The following is a 22,773-nucleotide window of genomic DNA, read 5'->3' on the forward strand; positions in this document are numbered from 1 at the left end:
ATTCAAGCTTACAGATTAGTTTTCAAATTCCATATGCTTTTCCCTCTTCCCAAATATCTGACTTCTGCCCTTCTTTACTTTGAAAAGAGGAGTGAAAAGGTATATATTAATTCAGCTTGATGCTGACAAGCCATTTGCCAAAATGGTATAAATGAAACCTCGGCTTGCTGCCCAGAGCAGCAGAACATATCTCCCCTGTGCTTGGCAAAACATTTGATGCACTCTTTTGGTATGCTGAAAATTCCTTTATATTGATTATCATTAAAGAAATGGGACTTTTTTTTTGAATCAGCACAACACACTTTTTTTTTCAAACTTCAAAACTAGAGAATGTTATTATCTACTTTTAGCTAAACTGCAAACTGATGCTAAATGACTACACTTCTATTAAGATAGAGGAAAATGGACTGTTATCAGCCTAGGAAAGAACAGCTCGTCCAAGTTTCCCTACCTATAGCAAAATGAAAATAAATACAGTGAGTGGGATAGAGATTAATTTTGTAAATTTTCCTCATTACACCTTCCCTCTCTGCAACACAGAACAGCTGGGACTAATCAAGGATCTGAATGAAACAACACGGTCATCCTATCATATAAAGACTTTACAAGTCTCTAGTAAGCTCAGTGTACTTTTTTCTTACTCATGGATAATAAAAGTGGTTGTATTGTTAAATGTGGTAAAAAAGCATACCATGTGCTATTATCAGCACCACATTTTCTTCCCAGTGTTGGTGTAGAGTAAAAAAAAGGGAAAAAAGTTTAATTTTTTTACTCATGCAGGGGAAAAAAGGAAGGGATGGGTGCTTTTTTATTCCAATGCAAATTCATAATGCACTAGGACAAACTTGCTTAAATATATTGAAAATCTGTATGCAGTCTGTTTATGTTTCTCTTCTTTCCCTCAGGTACACAATAATCAGAAAAGAATTGCGGTGCAGTTGTCCTGTTATTTCGGAAACCTTTCTGAATCCCTCTTTTGATGACAGGCTAATGACCTGTGCACAGAGAGCGGCGAACATCACTCGGGCTGCCGGAGATTCACTCGAATCTGCGGCCGTCAAAAGCCAGCCCGTCCCGGCTCCTGCGCCTCCAGCGGAACCGGAACCGGAACCGGCGCCATTTTGTTTCGGGTGATGGCGGCTGTGGTGCTCTGCGGCCGGGGGCTTTAGCGCGGGCCTGGCCGTGCGGAGACTCGCTGCTCGGACAGTCGGTGCTCCTGCCAGCTGCCTCTGCCTCGCTGTGCTCCCCGGTGATGTACGGAGGGCTCGGAGGGTCTCGACGGACTGTAGAAGAAGCAGGCCCGCCGCCCCTAATGTTGTTGTCAGGCGGGGGAACGGTGCCCGGCCCCCCCGGAGGAGGTGGAGGTGGAGGCGGGAGTAGCCGTGTGGAGCTGCTGGTGTTCGGCTATGCCTGCAAGCTGTTTCGGGATGATGAGAAGGCTCAGTACCAGGAGCAGGGGCGACACCTTATTCCTTGGATGGGAGACCCCAAGATCATGATCGATAGGTCGGTGTAACACAACCCCCAGACTGTGCTGCGAGATCTCCTGTGATAGCCTCTTTCTGTTCCCCCCCCTTGTGCTGTGGGCAGTGAGGGCGGGGGTTGAGCAGACGGCTCGCTCTGGCAGGCGCGTCGGGATCTTCCGTGACGCGGCTGGAGGCAGCTCCTCCCGGCGCAGCGTTCCGAGGGTGCTCTGGGAACGCTGCAGGCTCCCCCCGGCTGCGGGAACTTGGGGTTTCCCGCTCTGGCAGCGCTGGGAGGTCCCTCTCCTCCTGGCAGTCAGCGTGCGATGGGTCTTTCTGCTCCGCTTGTCAAGGCAGGGTTGGCAGGGTGGAGAGTGGGAATGATCTGTTCCTTTTCAGTGCAAACCACAAACATCCTCTTTTTTCACTTGGAATCCAAGGGATTGTCGGAGTATTTATTAGGCACATTGTATGTTCTGTAGGTGAGAATGGGGCAGTGTTGGGAGTGCAAAGGTGCTTATCCGCCTTGGAGGAAATAGGGATTTCCTGTTTCTCCTACATAATCTGGCTGCAGGCTGTTGATGGGACACCCCAAAAGCAGATCTTGGTCTCTTTACTTTTCCTGGTGCCATGATTTACTCTATCAGACAGAATGGATTTGATTTTGGGTGCTTGCTCTTGAAATTTTATGTCAGGGCTGGCTACTTTTGGATGTTCTGCCGTAAGTCCAGGTTCGTGGCCACAGAGAGTAATAGAAGCTGCTTTGATATTCCTACTGGTCTCTTGAGTTGTTTCAGCGCTGCAGGGTGGGATTTGAAAATAAAGTCATTCAGAAAGGGTTACCTGAATGTTTTGTTGGACAAAGTGAAGATGAGAGATCAGGTTGGTTATGTTTGAGTGGAGCACTAAAAAAATAATTAAGAGTTGTGGCTGACCCTGAAAACCTCAGTGGGAAAGATGTGGAAGGATTTTGGTTTGCAAAGGGTCACATAGCATACTATAGATACTCGTTCCCTTAGTTTCATCATTGCTTTGGTGCTAGACAGGATTTTCTTATTTTGACTTAAAAGCTGTGTTTGTCTTGGAAAAATGTCAGTAGGGGAAGGTCTTTTGATTGCCTTCCATGGGACTGTAGAAAAAAGAAATGCCCTTGCACTGTTTTAGTGCTTACACCATTAATGATCGTTGTCATTGAAATAAATTTGTTAAATTGGAATAGACACGAAGGTAGGACAAAACAACCATAAATATTTGTTGTTTTGTTTCATTTCTCACACAGCAATGGAAGTGTTGCGTTGCACATTTCTAAAATACTAAAAAAATAATTAAAATAATTACTGTGATTCATCTCATTCATAGGTAGAGGCGGCTTTTGGGGTGCTCTGCAGCAGAGCCCTGTTACAGGTGTTACAGAAATAGGGAGCAAACACTAAGTATGTGCATGTCTGTGCACACATACTGAAATACCACATAGTGTACATTTGTGAGTTAAGGCAGCTTGCAATTGGTAATCTTATGAACTCCTTTGGAAGCTTAGATTCCTTTTATCTCCAGCAGCAGGAAGTCTTCATTTTCACCATTTTGAGAAAAGCACATTGCTATGAGAAGACTTGGGTACAAGTTTGCCTGTGGACAGAGCTTGATTAACCAGACCTGTGTTTCATTTGCTTTTTGCTATAAGAATATTTACTTTCTTTGTTTTTGGTCTAGCAAGTTGGCACAAGTCAAGAGTTGTGTGTGGGAAGACACCTCAGCGGAGTCAAGCTTACTGTCACTTTACTTTCCAATCAGTTTCTCTTACTGATGCTCAACATTATCCCAATGCAGTGCTTTTCCTGCAAATAAAGTGATTTCTTAGTAGAAAGGAACTGTACATCTTTGATTTTTGCCGATTTTGCGGTGAACCTCCTTAAATTGCATGTTTATGTTACTGTTCCTATGTATGTGTGTCTCTCTATCACATAACCCAGAACTTATTTCCTCAGCCAAATGGCTAGGGGCCGAGCCTAGCCATGATTTTACCTCCAATGGACGCAAGTTTCTATGGTGAAGATTTCTCCTGAGAGTTCGGGACTAGCAGAAAGAAGCGAGGAAATTTCGACCGTTTGGTTCTTACGGATAGGTATTTATGTACTCGGGTTTGTGTGAATGTAAGCTATTTGACTTTCCAGAAAAACGTATTTTGCAAGTGGCATTGATTGGTTGGTTGAAGCACGTACGGTAAGAGCTGTTAAGGAAGTGGATCCCACTTAAACTATTAAACGATACCTTTGCCTTTAATTGTAATAATTTATTAGTTTCTTTGAGAGGAATTTAGACTATTAAACAAATTTTCAATAGTTGGTGACAAATGATTAGCAAAATTAATTGTAACTTCTAAAAGGGAGTATGCATTAACATATAAGTTGGTTTTTTTTTTCATTTTTATTGGGTAAGTATTTAAGTAGTCGCATAAACCCAAGCCCTAAGTTCTTTGCATTGACCAACTGTTTCATCCTGCAGGTATGATGGGCGTGGTCACCTGCATGACCTTTCTGAATATGATGCTGAGTATTCCACCTGGAACAGAGATTATCAATTGTCCGAAGAGGAGGCTAGAATAGAAGCCCTCTGTGATGAAGAGAGGTATTTAGCCTTGCATACGGACTTGCTTGAGGAGGAGGCAAGGCAAGGTATTGCTCAAGGAATAACATGGTTATTTTAAAAAGCAGGTTTAAATAAATTATTATGAAACTAAATTTACTCCTAATTTTGTGCTCTCTTTTTCTGATGTTATCTTGACAGTATGAATCTTGACAGTGGATTCGAAAAGCAGGAGTCTTTGTGTATGTGAGAGGACCTCGGGATAGTTAACTGTACATCCACACAAGTTGCCCAGATTCTGAAAGCAGACTAGGGTTTCAGACCCCCCCAAAATAAACATATTCTTCTTCATTTTTAATGTTGTTTAAGGGAAATTCTGTGCTTTTATATGCATAATTGCACTAGAATGACTTAATCCACAGCCTGTGTCTCTTCGAGAAGAAATAAATGGTCAGCATGTGTACATGTGGTGTTTTTCTGTTCAGTTTTTAATGAAAGCTAAAATGATCAGGCGAAAACTTCTTATTAAAAAACTAAAGTAAGAAGAAATATTACTTTTTAAAAAATAAATTAGCTTCTGAACTTGTTCTAATGTTGGTGATTGCATTTTTGTTCAAGAGGAGGAATATAAAAGACTCAGTGAAGCTTTGGCAGAGGATGGTACCTATAATGCAGTAGGATTCCGTTATGGCAGTGATTATTATGACCCTTCAGAACCCACTGAAGAGGAGGAGCATCAGCCTGCAAGACAAAGAGGTAAGGGTTTAAAATAACAAGGGTTAATTGAGAGGGAAGACATGGCATTTCTGTCTTGCAGTTGAGGGTTTAAAATATATGTGCTATTAAAAAGCAGTTGAAAATTCTGAGAGCATTTCATCAAAGTCTTTATGGGACTGAGTTTTTTTTATGTTACTGAGTTTTTGCAGACTTTGTTCCTGATGGGCTGAAAAATGTTTTCCTGCTATGGCACAGTCAGTACTGAAGTAGTCAGGGAATTTAATTCTGCTGTTGTGCAGATTCTTAATCGGAAAAAAATATTAATTCCTTACATTGGCTGTCTGCTAACATTGTGGTTCTTAGTCAAGATGAAAAATATCATTGTAAGCATAAAATAGTAATTAATAAGAATGTATATTTTTAAGTTCTGATTTTGTCATCTTAATTGCTAAAATGAGTCTGTCTTCAGCTTAGTGTGCCCTGCTCCATGAACTCAAAAATAGAGAATTCAGTTGTCATGTTGTCATCTGTAATTCATATTACAGTAACTTCATATTTTTATCATACATTCTTTAGGAAGGTTTCAAATGTTGTTAATGTATGTCTTAGTAAAGTGAGGATTGTTTAATTAACAATTGGGTTGCCTAACTACATCTTGGTGGGTTACTGTGGTATGAAATGTGGGTTTTTTCCCCCCAGGTTGCAGTGCAAGATCATTTTAGGTGCTAAAGTTGTAATGTTTTTTGCTGTGTCTGAGAGATTGTGTACTTTTGTACTGAAGCAGAATTGATTGTCTTTTCTGGGGTTTAATTAATTTATTTAAGACCCTATAACCTAAAACTGTTAGCTGGAGCTGCTGCCAAAAGAAACAGTCTGTTCTTGTCTGCTGCTCTTATCCTTCTTTCTTGCTGCTAAAATTTCTCTGTACCTTTGTGGAGTTAAACTATTTGAGTTCATTTTGAGTTACAAAAACAAACCCACCAGAAAGTAACCAAAGAAGTGAATTCCCTTTGTTGCATGGTTTGTCCTCAGTAATCACTGCGACATCTCATTCTGTATGACGTTGTTCTGCTGTTTCCACAGCTCCCATGGTCAGGTGTTCTTGCACGTTTTTAATCTGTCAGGGGAAAAGGGGGAATACAATTTCTCTTAAGGCTAGTGGAATAGATTATAAGTTACTTTAAAAAGTAAACTTTTTACTTCAATTGTTACAAAAATCTGTAAAATAAAGTATTTTCACAGGAACATTTCTTCTATAGCAAATAATGGAATGTAATACATATTATTCTTTTATATAACCATATTTAAATGTCTTCAGTATAAATACTCTTTATATATAGCTGTATTTGATTAATTCCTTGATTGTACATCATTTTAGAAATACTGTATTTCAATTTTTTTAAAACATTTGTGTACTTTGTTTTTTTCCCTATATACTTTATTCTGGCATTTCTTGCAGAATCAGCTCAGACAGAAAATACAGAGGAAAATGAGGAACCTTTTGTTGCCCCTCCGGGACTGAATGTACCTTCTGATGTGGAACTGGTATGTGTACATGTGATTCAGCCTACACTTCTGCCAACTTTTGAGCAGTTGGTGGTGCTCTGTTTGGTGGTTGGGTTTGGTTTTTTTTTTCAGTTAACTTTTAGAGTGGTTTATTTTTAAATTATTCTAATGTAGTAAGTTAATTTCAGATGTTCTGTCTTGAACTCTTGAGTTCTATGAATGCCCTTGAATCTTCTTTTTCAACTGAAATGATTGCTCTGCTTATACTAAGTGCATTTGATATCACTTGTGATATTATTGTACCTAATGCAGAGAAGAGGCAGTTGTTCTTGGAATGGATACTTGCTGAGATGTAAGTATCAACATTCAGAGGTTCAACATTCCGAATATAAAGGACCATTAAACTAAAAGTTTGCTTCTGTTTAAGAGATCTTTTCTAGAATCTTTTTAATTGGGTCCCAGTCTGAAGGGGATAGGAAGTGATCAGGTGTTAATGCTGTATCTAAAACTAGCATATTCAAGGAGAAAAACAATAATTTATTTGTAGCAAAGTCTGAAATACCTTGCAACTGTTAGTACATGGAAGCTCCTTCCTTCATGTCATGTTGCTAGAATCTGCTAAGTGTTCTGTAGACTTAATTGGACTTGTGTATTGTTCTTGAAGGGAGCTGAACAGACACCAGCTTGAGTACAGGTCTAACTATAAGGGTTTTCAATGTATTTCAAATTTCATAAAAGATGCTGGAAAATCAAGTCATATTCTTTTTTGTATAACTGTGGTCATGAAAGTGTTAATTTAGTTGTGATCTCAACTTGGTATTCTCACCTTGATAACATTGGCCAGTGAAGATTCAGAACACTTCACTAGATTATGTAATAGTGAGCACCGAGTATCTGTGTAACTGTTGCTATTCTTCACTAGCTTTTTATTTAAAGAACCTTGAGTTTTCAGAGAAAAGCTTCTTATTTTGCATTTTGATACTGTTTTCAAAACATACCTGCTGGTGAAAGTGTTGGTTTAGATAGCTGCCTGGCTTGAGTTTTTTTCTGAAATTTAGGCTATATTTCCTATGTACTTTGCATAGTGCAGTGTGGGGCTTACTGAAGTAATTTCTCAGTCAGCTGTTGGACTCCAGTATATTCACATAAACAGAAAGCAAATATAGGTGTATTTGGTTTTGATTAAAAAAATATAAACCCAACAGTCATCAAAATGTCTAGACAGCAGCTCTGAAAGCAATGTATAGTTAAGCTTGGATTGGGAATTGTGAGAATTTCTTTTTGTAAGCCTTGATTTGATAAGCCTGTTGTTGCTGTTCTATTCAAGTCATTCAGCTTTATCGTGGAAGATATTTATTCTGTTAAAATTTAAGAAATTTGAGAATCAGCTTGCTAGACTGGGGGACTTTGCTCCCAGTCTGCAAGGTGCAGTTCAATAAAGACAGATACTTTAAATCTCCTGTAATACAGATCAATGCAAAGTGGAAATATTTGATGAAGACAAGCCAAGCAGCAAAAAAAAAAAACAAAACCATCCAGAACTGTGCAGTGTTTAGTGTATGGGAGCTCCAATTGCAGCCGTAATGTCATTCTGGAATTTAGAATAGAAGAACTGTGAGAAGCAGGCAAAAGGTCTTCCACTGCTTAAAAGTGATTGTGGGCAAAGATGATTGTTCTTCACTAGGGCACTTTAAGAAGTCTGTGGATGCTCTTGAAGTGGGCTGTTAGAGGAAATTTTTGCTTAATAACTTCTGAAGAGAGATAGAAACAGAAAAATTTGATACACAATGTGAAACTGATAATGCACAAAATCTTACCAGTTTAAGAATCTCATTGCCTCTCATTAAAATAATCTTTGCTGGGGTTTTAGAAGGACAAATAAAAGTTGTAACAGCTAGTTATTTTTCATATTGAACATGTCCTGTTAAAGGATCCAATTAGCAGAAAACAGCTTTTAAAATTGGACTGTTTGGTAGTATTCAGACTTTTTTCCCTACGTGGAGCACCATTGTCTCAAGTGTTTGCAATCTTCTGAGTAACATTTTTTGAGGTTTGCAACATAGCTGTGTATCTGTGCAGTAAAAATGCAGAGCTAAACCAAATGATTCATGTGACACTTCAGTCTTCATAGGCACACATTGTTTTTTTACAGTTTACTGAGTACGAGACAAAACAGCTGAGTATGAGATTAAAAGCAGTGAATAATGTTCATTCATTCTTTACTCTTGTTATCTTCACATCTTGGGTTTGATACCGCACTGCTCCCTATGGATTTCTGGAGTGAGAAGGCAAGAATGCTGCTAAACTTATATTTATTTTATCTTTTGCTTTATTGCTGAAGTGTTCAATGACTCTTCAAGGGAATGGATGGGGGAATTGTGGTTTGTATGTTGATCTTGAGAGGCAACATGTTCTTCCCAAGCAAATGCGAAGTAAGAAATTTCTAGTTAGGGAGCAATATTTGTGCATTCAGAGATAACAGAATTAAGGACAGCTTTTGGAAAGGAAACTATACATGTTGAGTCTTCAGGGCACCTTGAGATATTGTAACACAAAGGTCATCCCCCTCAGTTGCCCTCTTCAGTTTGGTGTTCAATGCAGAAACAACTGTGCTGGTAAAAGAAGAGGATCTTGCAAAAGGAATGGAATGAGCAGCTGAGGAAGTTTGGGACTTATTTTTTTTAGGGCTGATATACTTTCGCTAGTTTTAAGTGATTATGAAACTTAAATTTCTAAAGAAAGCCAAGAAGGACAGGGAACTACTGTTCTTTCTGATTCCCTTTGGAGTTCTAACACACTGCACAAGCTGCTTATGAAAATACAAATGTGTGTTATTTTACTCTCACAGCCACCAACGGCAAAAATGCATGCGATCATTGAGCGAACTGCGAACTTTGTGTGCAAGCAGGGAGCCCAGTTTGAGATCATGCTGAAAGCCAAGCAAGCACGCAACTCCCAGTTTGACTTTCTGCGGTTTGATCACTACCTCAATCCCTACTACAAGTTCATCCAGAAGGCCATGAAAGAAGGACGCTATGCAGCTCCTTCGGAAAGTAAAGCTGACGAGAAAAAACGTGAGTTGTTCCTTGGCAAATGCTGGCTTCAGGATGGGAATCAGTGAAACAGATGCTGGTCGTTTTGTTAAAATAGCCACATTTTTCTGGAATTCCACTGCAGCTGAGATTGATGTGATAATTCAAAATTTTGTTTAAATTGGAGATTTAAAAGAAAAAATATTGTTTGTGGAAACTTTCAGCTACTGGAGCTGCTGTGATGTGGAAGTTTTAGAAACATCATATAGCTCAAGTCCAACAGAAGGTTGGTCTGTCCATTTAGGGTTTAGTTTTATTGATGTTGGGCAATATCTTGGATCTGTGCTTTTGTGACCAAGCTGATTTATATGAATGGTGGTTTGCTAAGAATTCATGCTTGTCCTGTATCATCATTCTCCCCCAAAGCAAGATCATAGCAAACCCAAATTAAATTTAGACATTGCTTTTATTTAGACTCGAGAGTCAAATCTGAGGAAGATGATGATGATGATGATGACGATGATGGAAATTATCTTCATCCAAGTCTTTTTGCGTCTAAAAAATGCAGTAGGCTTGAAGAGCTCATGAAGGTACTTGACATTATTAAAATTACCTTTTTATCTTTTAAAACATCTTTTGTGGACAAAGGTCTGGGCTTCTTTTCAAACTGTGATTTAAGTCTGTTTTGGTAAACTTTTGAGTTACCTTTTCTCTAGTACACAAGTTGTTATTTTTACGTTTCTAAGGAATTATATTTCTGTTTCTGATGGCCTCTGGTATTGAGGCCACCACTCAAGGATTTATCCTACAGAACCTGTGTTGAAGCAAAGAGATCAAGGTATTCAATGCCTTCTGTATATAAGCTGAGAGAGAGAATCTTTTTCTTCTTAGATTTTAGTAGATAAAATATTGACATGAAATAAAAGTTCCAGCAAATAATAGTTCACCAAAATTTACTACTCATTAAATGTAAATTTTTCTAGATGTGTTAGTTTTTATTTTCTGAGACTGGGCAGTAATGGAATAATGGGAGTGACAGAGATTGTACGTATTTGAGGCTTTCAGAGGAATGGCTGTGGTGCTGTCTGATATTTAGACAAGCAGGTTTTGTGTCTTATCCCAGACATGGCAGTCATTGGCTAACAGTAATAACCACCTTTTTTTTTTTCTGTCGTTAATTTCTGTTTACATGAAAGTGGGTTTTGTCTTGTTTTTCACTTATTTTCAAATATATTGATTCTGATATGAGAACTACAAAAACACTTCAGTTTTTGCACACATAATTATTGATGTCTATTAAGATAGATAAATGTGCTTTCCCAAATATGTTGATGCTACTGTTCTTAAAATATGTACTTCCAATTTTTATCCTTTTTTCTACTTCAAAATATTTTCAGCCTTTGAAGGTGGTAGACCCTGATCACCCCCTTGCAGCACTGGTGCGCAAAGCACAATCAGATAATAATTCATCTACACCACAGTCAACAGACGGGGCAGCTGTGGAGACATCACAGGCAGAATATTCTTCTGATTGTAAGTGCTTTGTGAGGAGGCAGCTGGTGGTGTGTTTTGATGAATTGTGTGTGGATGCTGGTGGGAAGAGAATGTTGGCTTCATGCTTCATCCTGTGTATTTGTTCTTTTGCAATCTCCTGAGTTTTTGAAGTTCCGTTCTGAGTATCTGTTGAATTGCAGCTCAGGAAAATCAGGAGTGGTGTGGGGGGTTGGGCAGGCAGGAGGCCAAGTCTCCAGTCTGTGAGTGCGTTTAGCACAATATCCTTATTATTCTATTATTTTGTAAATTCTGGTAAAAAGATGGTCAAGCTTAAATGAGTTTATGTGCCTCTTAATTCTTTTCAGCTTTCAGAATTCTGAAAGTCCTTGATTCCTTAAATATAGAAATGCAACTTACCCTCTCATTTATGAGACTGACAATGTAACACTACTGAGATATAAGAAAATTTGTAGTGAAGCCTTCGCTACAGTAGAGTTTCATGTTATTATACATTTTGAAGTAATGAGTAGTATGGTGCTGATTGAGTTCTTGGTTTTTCAGTAACGTTGCTGCAGATCAGTTATCACCATAAGAATCTGAGTTGATTTTTATGCATTATAGATTCAGAACCCCCAAAGGATTACAGGTGTTGTCAGTGTAATGTGTATATGCAAGGAAGTAATTTGTATTTAAAACTGTACCAGAAGGCTATGTTAAAATTGAAGTAAGGTTTTTGTGAAGAAATTGAAAATCACTGGTTATTTCAAGATAGATGAAAATCAGTATAAGTATCCTAATAGAACAGAGCTAGTCAGTTTTTTGATTACTTTCATGTCAGGTTTGAACCTGAACGTATGTGATAGAAACTGGGAGATTATAATTTACTACCAAAACAAGGTCAGTTTGCAACTCCTCCCTCCTTTTAAAACTTAACAGAACTTTATTCTGTTCTCGTTACACAATTTATTCTTTGAAGAAAGTAAATATTGCCATATGAGAATGCTTATGAAACTTTTAAGAGAATAATTCATTGAAATCTAATGCGTTGGTTAAACCTTGCTTCCAGAAATGCAAATTCTTACTGTAATTAATTTGAAATATTTTGCATTAATATTTTCTTTTTATACATAGTTCTTCTGCGGAAAACACATTTCTATGGTGGATACTTCTTGTAAATCTATTAAGCTGATTAGAACATTATAAAATACTTTCCTTAAAGGAAAATAGAAAGTCATAAGCCTTTGCACTCCCAAGAAATATTTAGAATCAGAGAAGCCTTTAGTGTGAAAAAACATGTTCAAATGAGTGATCATTATGTTGCTGTTGATTTGCAAAACCTGTCTACTTTTTGAGGTTTAAGTAGGTGTGTCTCTATGTATAGTAGTATAGGGGATTAATATGTATATAGGGATAGTGGTTTAGTTTGTTAATGCTAATTTTGAATATATGCACATTTCTTTCTTAATGAAAACATAGCTTTAACAGAGTTGAATTGCTACACATAAATTAGATTAGGAAGTGTGATTTCATACTAGCTCCTTTTTAAATATGCCTGCTCTAGTTCACTTCTGTATTCACATCTATGACCTTCAGCACATTTGCATTTTGTCCCTTAATCTTCATATTTCTTACTCATCCTAAATTTGTTAATATGAGCCTTTCCCCTTTCCTCTTTTGCTTTTGGTTTGGGGTTTTTTTGTTCTTTTTTTTTTTTTTAATACAAGAAATGAGATGCCATTTCATAGTGTGTTGTGTGATTCCGGATTCGTAATAATGCATTGAGTTGGCTGGTTTTCTTCTAATTAGACGTTTGTTCTTAAATGTGTCTTTGTAGCAACTGTGGCAGCCATGTATTATAGCTACTACATGCTCCCTGATGGAACCTATTGCCTGGCGCCTCCGCCGCCGGGAATTGACGTTGCTGCTTACTACAACGCCCTGCCCCCAGGGGTGACTGTGTCCAGCGCTGCCGGGGTAGCGACGGTTCCTCCTCCTCCTGGTACCACACCTCCGCCTCCCCCGGAGCCAACTGACAGCGCCGGCGGCTTGGCTTCCACCACAACTTCTACAAGGTGCCTCAGACTGATTTGCTTGTTGATTGGGGGAGTCTTGATCCTGCACTTCAATACGGAGTGTTTAGTAAGGGTTCTCTTATTGAATCAAGATATTTTAACTGCATGATGAACAGAGAGAACAAACCTCTCTGCATTTTTGTTTGTCTGGGGGGCTTTTTGTTGTTTTCACTTTGATTTTTGTTTGTTTGGGGTTTTCTTTGTGCTGTATTTGTTTGTTTTGGGTTGGTTTGTGGTTTTGGTGGGTTTGGGGTTTTTTTGGGTTTTTTTTGGTTTTTTTGGGGTTTTTTTTTTTGGTTTGTTTGGTTTTGGTTTTTTTTTTTTTTTTTTTTTTGTTAAAGCAAGAGTCTGAAAGATTTTTATATTCTGTTTTTAAAAAACATTTGCTCTTGACGTTTTCAGCACAATTGCTCCAGTGGTTGCCATTATACCTCCACCTCCAGATATCCAACCTGTCATTGACAAGCTAGCTGAGTATGTTGCTAGGAATGGGGTAAAATTTGAAACTAGTGTTCGTGCCAAGAACGATCTCAGGTAAGAGAAAGTGTTATTTAAACTGCTATTTTAAAAGCTATTGTTTTAATTTTTTAAGATATTAAATTACAGGACATGCAGGTTTTGAGAAGAGAAGAATTATTGTTTATTTTCTTGTTTGTTTAATTGAAATTTAGTGACCTACTTAATGGCAATGGGAAAGCATTATGGCTCAAATTATCAAAACAACCAACCTGTCAAAAATGTCTCTAGTAAGCATGCTTTGAATTCGTATCCTCTGAAGTTCAGGCTTAAGTAAGAGTGCTTCCAAACATCAAATAACATTCCATTTTCTAGAGAAGACTAGATGATAAGGGATTGTTAGTATTAGCTATGTTCATGTGCATCTTCACATGTTCAGTTTTCTTTCAACAGGTTTGAATTTCTGCAACCGTGGCACCAGTATAATGCATATTATGAATTTAAAAAACAGTTCTTCCTTCAAAAAGAGAGCCGTGACAACTGCCAGGTACATGTATTTTTATATATACTTCTATTAAAAATGCAGTAAATGTGAGAAAAGGACTTATCAGTTGTCTTGCCATGAGATATTTTAAAAGTGGAATGCTGAATTAGGAAGAAATTGATCAGCAAAGGATGTGAATGCTTTTTTTTTTTGTTTTTTAGTTCTGTACAGCATTAAAGTAAGGATCTGTGATATTTAATTCTTGCTTTTTACTATATGCCACTCTACTTTTCCTGTAATATAAAATGACAACCTGAAAATCTTCTGGCTTTCTATATATGGGGGAAAATATGCTTTGTGTAGGTTTGGAGCTTTGTAGGATTGTGATTAGTGTCCTGCTGTCAGAAAGGTTAGCTATGGCTTTTAACCCCCATACCTTACCATATGCCTCGTCCTTTTTTGTACAACAGTAGCACAGAGGCTGGAGGAGCTTTCTGACATGCCTTTTTCTGAGGGAGGTTTTGTTAGAGTCCAGTCAAGGCTGCAACAATACTGGAGCTTCAGAATCTCACAGCAGTTTCCTACTTGCTTTGCTTCTTCTAGTCCATGTTATTAGAAAGTGGTAGCCAGACTTGGCATCCATGTTTTTAACTATTCTCATGTTAGCTAATTAGATTGTTCTCTTACTGAAAAGAAAATTGCAAATAATATCAGAACTACGTTATCTGATGTTAACTTTTCATGGGAAAGAGCTATTTTTTTTTTAGGCCCTATGTCATTTGTCATCTCAAGGCTTAGATTGGGGAGCCTTAAACTGAAGAAGGTAGGCCTGTGGGTAAACTCCTCGGAATTGCTTTGTGGAAAATGAAGAAATTCAATAATGGTTGCTGTTTGGAACACTTGTGTCTGATGTTTTGTTTTAATAGTGAAAAAATGTTTTGCCGACACTATTTATAAAGATAAGCTGTGGTAAATATGATTTTATTCAGCTGATTAATTACATCCAAAATTGTCCTGTGCCACAATGCTGGCTGTTGTTTTAGAAAAGTGTTATTTGCAAACCAGTGGGTTGATTTGATAATTAATAAGAACTTTTTAACATGTAGTTGGGGGAAATTCATACACTAACCAAAGCATAATGGTAAAGGATTCATTTTAAATGTTCAAATGAGTGCAGCTAAAAAGGAACTGAAACTGGTTTAAGTCCCTTGAGGTCAAGCATAGCAATGCATATTTTTGTACTGCATGGCTTTGTAGATAATGCCATTCTCTTCAGTTTCTTAAAATAATGATTTTGCTATTATCTTTATGCTCTAGTAATGTATGTATAGGCAACTAATGCAACTGATGCTTTTCCTTTTGGCCATTAAAATTAATAAGAAACCGAACTACTGACTTCAGTAAATAGAGGGTGAAGTGCTTGGTTTCATTGTGCTTTTCCCCTTCGAGGACTTTCGGAAATCAATTATGTTGGTCTGGCAATGGCTGCAGGGCAGATCTGCTAAATGCCTCAATTTCAATGTCACATAGGCTTAGCAGCCAGAGCAACCAAACTCGTGGTTGACTATGGTAACTTACTTAATGTTATCACACACCTCACCGTGTAAATACTTTGAATGTTCTATAATATCCTTCTTGAAATTTTTTTTGCTGTGAGTTCAGAAATTATGCTGAGTGATTCAGTCTTGTAATGGTAGAACCAGTAATTCTTTACTTCCTTGAAAAATCTCAGCACATCTGTTGCAACAAAAACCTTGCTAGGCCCAGTGTTCTTCAGCGGAATGTTGGAACAAATCAAACATTATTCCTGTGAAATATGATTCTGTGAAAAATTTACATGCAGTTGTACATGAGGAAAAAGTGTCATGAGTTTTCACCCTCTCTCTTGGAGTTGTCATTATGTATTTGGTTTGGGACCCTGGAAATCAAGATCTAAATAAATATGCAAACGAAGTACATGCTTTTAGGGTGTAGTTTTAAAAAAATAATTTTTAAGCAGTTTTTGTCAAAAGTGTGTCAGCTGAAGAACATTTTTTTGCTGTAAAATAACGTGTTCTTACTGTAGCTGTGTAGGTTTTCCAACCAGTGGGTTTACACGAGGCAGAACTATGGTCATGAGTGCTGAGAGATATAAAATCAGCTGTTGTGTGATTAGCTGATAATATGATTTTTCAAATGGCTGACAAAATTGCAGCTCCACAGACATTGTATTAATGATTTCATAAGTATCCTGTTAGTAATTCTGCGAATTTCTTTTGAAAAGGGAGTGTCTTCTTCTGAAGATGTTCCAGCAGACACTGCCAGTGATACCCCGAGTGAGACTCAATTTGCAGATGATCATGCACCTGAAGATACATCAGAGCCAAGTGCTAAGGGAGTTCCAGGAACTAAAAAGGATATTCCTCCTAAATCTGTCAGTGATGGTAAACTGGTGAAAGGTATGGTAACATGATTTATTGGGCATGAAAATATTTGATAACGTATACATAAAGAAAGAAAAGAAGGCAGGGGAAAGTAGGGAAAAGAATTTCATAATATGAAAAATACATTTTCACTGAAGGCATCAAAAAATGTCTGCAATAAGTAATTTGATTGCCTTCATATTTCTTTCTTATCAGACTATCAGGTATTTTCGGTCTGACACAATAAATTGTTTTACTTCAGTTTTGTGCAAAGTTGAAGGCTTTTATCAGTGATGCCAGTAAAATCTTTTTTTGTAATTTTCAACTTGACAGTTACAAGTTTTGTGCAAGAGCGAAATCATTCATTCTGAAGAAAAGCAGTGGCCTTATTTGAAAGGATACATGTGGAGGAAGTGCTCTAGGCTTGTTGCTCATTCTTCCCGTGTTGGACATTAGTTATGCCAGAAGAAAAGGCCCCTTTGATTTCTAAATGAAATGTTTTTACTCTGCAGTCATGGCAGCAGAGGAACAGAATCTCTCTAGAAGCCACTCAGGCAAAGATCTCTCTGGAAGCCACTCAAATCCAGCTAGCACACTATTATAGTGTCTTGAGTTGGAGAAATTATTGTTTATATCTGGGAGCTGATTTATTGTCCTGTCAGGAGAAGATATGTTAAAAATTCTTATTTTCAATAAAACCTAAAAATGTGCATCTTTTAACTAGAACTGAAAGCCAATAAAAAAGAAAACGCCACTAAAACAGAAAAAGCACTCTTTAACTGGGGTTCCATGGATAGAAACTTCCTTCCTGCCACCTGAGTGGCTTAACTAATTACTGATAACTTTATCTATTCCCTGTGGTTCCTTGGAATTCTGTCTTCCCGCTTCTCCCTGCGATCCCATTTCCTCCACAACCAGCAAACACTGGGCTCTTTTCTGTGGCTGTCTGACTGTCCAGACTCTGCAGTTTTTTCTCTAAGCAGCCTGAGTAGCTTCCTGGGGAAGGAGCAATCTTCCCTGTCTTCAAAGATGCCTTATTAAGAGCTGCAATATACACCAAGAAATATGTATTGTTTCTGTTGTCCTGCTATTAGTAAGTGGCAAACTGTTGCCCATACTTTAATAGTAGTGATCTGCTCAGATTTACAAAATGGAGTATAACCATTGAGTCATTTTGTGACAATCTTAATTATATAAACTTATTTTCATTTCCTTTAATATGGTACAAATCCTACTTTATTATAACCTAAATGCAGTACTTGCCTCCAAGACAGACATAACATCCATACCAGACTTTTCTTCTGCCTCTGAGGAAATAAAATCCCATTTTAGGATTTGTTCAATCCCAAGAAAAAATTAGAAATCATGGTTACCTCTTCTCTTGGAACTCTGGAGTTCTTTGTTTCTGAGCATACTTCCTCACCCTAGGATTACCAGAATCAAAGCTTATGTTTTCTAAACTGTGGTATGTAATTTAATCACTGTATTTAAATTTCCCTAATTGCAATTTCATAGGGCATATATGCAAAAGGCATCTTGAGGAACATAAGTATTGCAGCAGATTGTATGGTACTAGGTGGTGAGAAATTCTATTCTTCCATTCTTTTTTATTAATAGTGTTATTTTGGATAAATGGGTTAGAGATTAATGCAGGATTTTTGTTTTTTCTTTTTTTTTTTCTTTGAGATCTTTACACAGCAAATGAAGTTTCCAATGTTTGTTTAAAAACACAGAGAAAAAAAGGATTATGTTGTCCTTTTCACCAAAATAATTAGCATTATAGGATGATGACTTTTTTTGTGGTGTAGTCTGCAGGAGTACTGGGTAAAATCAGGAAACTGAATCTGCCTTCTACTGTAGTCTAATGATGTGTGAAATCTTACCTGTTCATTCACAGCATCCTTTGCTCCAATAAGCTTTGCAATCAAGGCCAAAGAAAACGACCTTCTTCCTTTGGAGAAAAACCGTGTTAAATTAGATGATGACAGTGATGAGGAGGAAGAGGAGGGAAAGGAAGGCCAGGAGAGTGCTAACAGTGCATCAAACCATACTCCAGCAATTACCGCTCCTTGTACTGCTCCTGAAGAGAAAAAGCCTCAACTTACACAGGAGGAGTTGGAAGCTAAACAAGGTATTCCATGCAGCACTGAAAACAGAATGTGTTGAATCCTTCGTACAAACTGTGAAACTGCCCTGTGTGACATTTTAGGTGTTTTGAATATTTTATGTGTCATGTTAATAGGAATCAGAATTTTGTTCCCACAATTTTCTCCGTATTTTTAACAGTGAAGTCTTCATTGGTTGCTCAGACAAAATCAAACTTAGAGCACACAGAGGTGGTTGAATGCTTTGTCCTAATACCTGATCTTTCTGAATTTTGTTTTGGTTTTTCATTACAGCCTTCTAGTAAAGCACTGACTGCGTAGTTTCCAGATTGCATTAACAAAGCCCAGTAAAGACATACCTGTTTGTGGTATTTTTCAGCAGTGGTGAATTGCTACAAGCTATTTTTCATTTATATAGCGCTTCCATATAGATTGATATTGCCTTCTTGATGTTTTGTTGCTCTTATAATGCAATGCCATTAAATCATTGTATGGGTTTTTCCTGTTACTGTGTTAATGTGCATTAGGGCAGAAGGGCATGCTGTGTGAATTTGAATGAAATGATGTTTTAAAAGAATCCAGTTTCACCCATTCCTCCCCAAGGCTGTTTCACAGCAGAGTGTGCTTAATAAAGTGGATGTTCTGTCAGTATTTACCCACTTAAAAACTCAGTATTTCTCACAATGATGAGTATGCCAAAGGTATTTAGTTTTTCATTTTCAAAATGGTGGGGTTTTGCTTCTAAGTAGCAGTTGCTTTGCAAACTGCAGTAGCACAAAGTATGCTGTGGCGTTACGTATCTAAAGCAAATATGATGTATTTTTTATGATAATAAAAATGAAGTATAAAACACACTTAGATCTGTGTGTTGAAAAACCTGTGAACAAAACAATTGCTTTGTACATATACAAAGCACAAAAATTAAAGTATGAGATGAAAGACATTTCACAAAGTAGCTGTTAGGTGCATAGTTAAATCAATTGGCTTATTCTCTTCATGTAATCACACACAACAAAATCTGCTGGTTGTAACAATGATGAAACAGTTTCTGAAATTTTCTGGAGCAGCTCTTTCTATAAATATATTAACATATATTTAAATAGTGCTGGAAACTGAAGATTGCATCAGTGGAAAGAGCAAACTGGAGACTTTGGATGTCACTTTAAGACTTAAAAGAAAAAGCTTCTGAATTTACGAAGCTACTTTCTTTAGGTAGCTTTTATAAATAGAAAAGGACAAGTATCCTGAATAATCAGGATTGGATTTTCTTGCAATTTTAAGTTAGAAGTTTTTACTTTTCCTGCACTGCTTTACATCTGCTTTACATTAAGCAGATGATGTATCTATTAATGAAGATGCTTGAAGTTTCTTAATTTCAAGCTGATGTTCTTGTCATGTCATGGAATGGCTATATTGGAAAGGCTTGAGAATGGCTGGAGGGGCTGTTTGCTAGTTTGTGATGGGTGTTTGTTTTAAGGAAGCCTGAGTTCCCCAAGCATGACTCACTCTAAACTTAATGCTTAATTGTCTTTCTTAGCAAAGCAGAAACTAGAGGATAGACTAGCAGCTGCAGCAAGGGAGAAGCTTGCACAGGCCTCCAAAGAATCAAAGGAGAAGCAGCTACAAGCAGAACGCAAAAGGAAAGCTGCCTTGTTCTTGCAGACCCTGAAAAACCCTCTGGCAGAGGCAGAAACTGAGAAGATTGAGGAGAATTCCTTCAGTAGTGAGGTAAGCAAGAAATAAATTTCTCTCCCATAAAGCTGATAGAAAACTTACCGCTAGAATGTGACTCTGACAGTGTGTTATGAACATGACTGATGAAATAGAAGCTTTTCTAAATGGAGAGAAATTTGGATTTTAAACACTGTTAAGCTTTTTCCGTTATCTTGCGAATGTCTCTTATCTGTCATTAAAGAACTGGTAGAGAAGTAGGCTGCACAATTCCCAGGTCACAATTCGTAGTTAGACAGGTAGAGAAAGGAAAAGGAGCTTCCATGTTTTAACTATGTACTAGTGAACCAAGTGTTGGAATGCTCACCTTGCAAGAGTATTGGGATGGCTTACTTAAGCTATGACACTTTCTTATTTGATGTGTATATCGATGGTTTTGCAAGTACAAATATTGTTGAAGTAGCATCTTGGGTTCCTGGGTTTGGAATTACATTGCTTTCAGAAAAGCCGTGAAAATCACTCTTGGTTGCACTAGACAAGCAAAATGTAATCTCTGGATATCGATGGAAAATTTAAGACATTGATTGTGACAGACGGGCTACAAGAAAGAATGACATGGCTTTACATTTTTTTCCTTTCCCTCTGAAAGAATTCCAGTACCTAGCAAGTAGTTAATTGCCCAGTTCTAGATTTTTTTTTCCAAATAAATCATGGATTACTTCTCAAAACACTGAAGAGAACAGTTGAAGGAGACATGCCTGCAGTTTAGGTGATCCATACCAGCAGAGAGTAGCAGATGTAAGAATTAAGTGTGGTCACATCCCTAAAGAGATCCTGTTTCGGTTTTTTTCATTTCTACCACTAACAAATTTTCCCTGACACGAGTGTTCAGTACTTTTCAGTTATATATTGAAGAGTGAATGCAAAGAGACAGTGACAATGCAGAGCTCTCCATATTTGCAGTTCTGCTCTTTTTCCCAAGTGAATTTGTCAAGGACATGGACATTTCTAAGCTAAGGATCCTTTGATATTTTTCTTTAAGAGAATGCCTGAAATAACCGGTGACAGCTGACTCTTTTTCAGAAGAGCAGATGAATGTTCTCGCTCACATCTGAACTTACTGAAGTTCTAAGTTGAACTTGCTAGTGAACTTCTCAACAAGAAACTACACCCTATCCCGCTTCTCAGTAAACTGAATTTCTAGAAACTTCTTTTTCTTCCACAGAAGTACAGTCTCAGAGAAGGCATCTGTTTCTTTTACACAAAAAATTGCAGTGTATTTGAGAATTTTAAAGTAACTAGTTTCACTATTTCTTACCAGTACAAATGATTTGGAGGCCCTTTCATTATTAAAGGGTTTATTTAGAATTTCAGATGTGTATTTAGATGCTTTCTGATGTGACCTTGTTTTTTAAAAATAAAATTGGCTATTGAATTGGGAGTGCTTGTACTGTTTTAATGAACAGTCAAAAAGGCCGTAATGTCTTTGGAAGTAATACTCCTGCTAAATGTGGTTTTCTTAGTGACACACTTACATAGATACATGTATATAGACTTTTGCAGATAAAAGCTTATTTTGAAACACATATGTTTTTCAAGCTTGTCTTTTCGTTTGCCATATTCAAAAGAGCATCCATTTCCATTCAGTCCAAATAATCTGCCTTTTATTCTCCTTGCCTGTTTTGCCTATTTGTAACAGCCCATTTGAGTCAAGACATTGTATTGAAGAAAGATGAGTGAAATAATATGGCAGATTTGTTAACCTCTGTTCTATTTACTCTGGGAACCCAGTATGCTGCATTATGCTGTCTAAATCAGCTTGTAAATAAATGTGTAGCACTGATTTGGTTTTTAAGCTTTTTTGGTAGTGTTTCAGACTTTCAGCCATGTTTCAGACTAAAGGTGCATTTAAAGATACTGATTGCAAACGTAACAGGAGATAACTATAGTGGCTGTAATATAATGAAAGTATGTTAAAAAGTTGAGCTAGAAAGAAATGTAAAACTTTGTAGTTTGGTCAATGGAACTAATTGGGGTATTTAAATCAGAAAATAATTAAATCAGAAAACAAAGAAAAAAATTAAATACTTTTGTCCACCAAAAACATCACTAAATGTACTTCATTTCTTGTTTTGGAGGTAGGAACATCCAGTGAGGAGTCCAGGAAACAAAGACTGATATACCCTGGTCAGAGTTAATTTAACTTTTGTAGCTTAACATTTGTCTCAAAAATGGAGTAATGACTGAGTTGTATAATGAACCATGAAGAGTTGATAATATCTATGGGAGATGCATAATCTCCATTACATTGCCCCAGCCTAATAAATGTATAAAAAAACCAGTAATGCTATTTATGTGTACATACAGTGCACATTTGTGCTTTGAAAATCCGTTTATCATGATGCGCAGAAATACATTAAATGCACAAAGCTTTTGTGACCGCTGTCGGATTTTCCTGATACCTCGTATTTATTGAAAGGATCACTGTACAGAGTGTACATTACATCTTTAAATGAAATCGATTGTGCTAACTGCAGGTAAAGGACAGTCAGTTCCACAGAATAAGCTGTTTTGGCTTCAGCTGAACATTAAAAATAGTCCCTTCTGTTTTCCATAGCTGAATTATTTCTTTTATTTAGCTTCCTGTTTTTCTTTAAAGTTAAATCAAGCAAGAGAAACAAAAGGCTGAATAAGCTTGATCAGTGAAGCAGCACAGCTTTTCACAAATGGCTCCTTACCATCCTTGCATGCATTAGAACAGTCAGTACAGTTAGGCATGATATTTCCT

At 37.3% G+C, this 22,773-nt stretch overlaps 1 protein-coding gene across 3 annotated transcripts in view; it reads left to right on the forward strand.

The window, feature by feature from the left end:
- The first annotated feature begins 1,105 nt into the window (after positions 1-1,105).
- Positions 1,106-22,773, forward strand: part of SFSWAP (splicing factor SWAP) — a 37,526-nt gene continuing 15,858 nt past the window's right edge. For all 3 annotated transcript variants that reach the window (XM_018916288.3, XM_050980407.1, XM_050980408.1), the window contains exons 1-13: positions 1,106-1,506; positions 3,966-4,135; positions 4,665-4,802; positions 6,223-6,308; positions 9,118-9,343; positions 9,776-9,891; positions 10,699-10,834; positions 12,630-12,867; positions 13,270-13,401; positions 13,777-13,870; positions 16,071-16,245; positions 18,107-18,340; positions 19,852-20,042. In XM_018916288.3, coding sequence (XP_018771833.3) covers positions 1,253-1,506; positions 3,966-4,135; positions 4,665-4,802; positions 6,223-6,308; positions 9,118-9,343; positions 9,776-9,891; positions 10,699-10,834; positions 12,630-12,867; positions 13,270-13,401; positions 13,777-13,870; positions 16,071-16,245; positions 18,107-18,340; positions 19,852-20,042 — 2,190 coding nt within the window. In that variant the 5' untranslated portion in view covers positions 1,106-1,252. The remainder of the gene's footprint in view (positions 1,507-3,965; positions 4,136-4,664; positions 4,803-6,222; positions 6,309-9,117; positions 9,344-9,775; positions 9,892-10,698; positions 10,835-12,629; positions 12,868-13,269; positions 13,402-13,776; positions 13,871-16,070; positions 16,246-18,106; positions 18,341-19,851; positions 20,043-22,773) is intronic.

This window comes from Serinus canaria, chromosome 15 (assembly GCF_022539315.1).
Source record: "Serinus canaria isolate serCan28SL12 chromosome 15, serCan2020, whole genome shotgun sequence".
Classification (NCBI taxonomy): Eukaryota; Metazoa; Chordata; class Aves; order Passeriformes; family Fringillidae; genus Serinus; species Serinus canaria.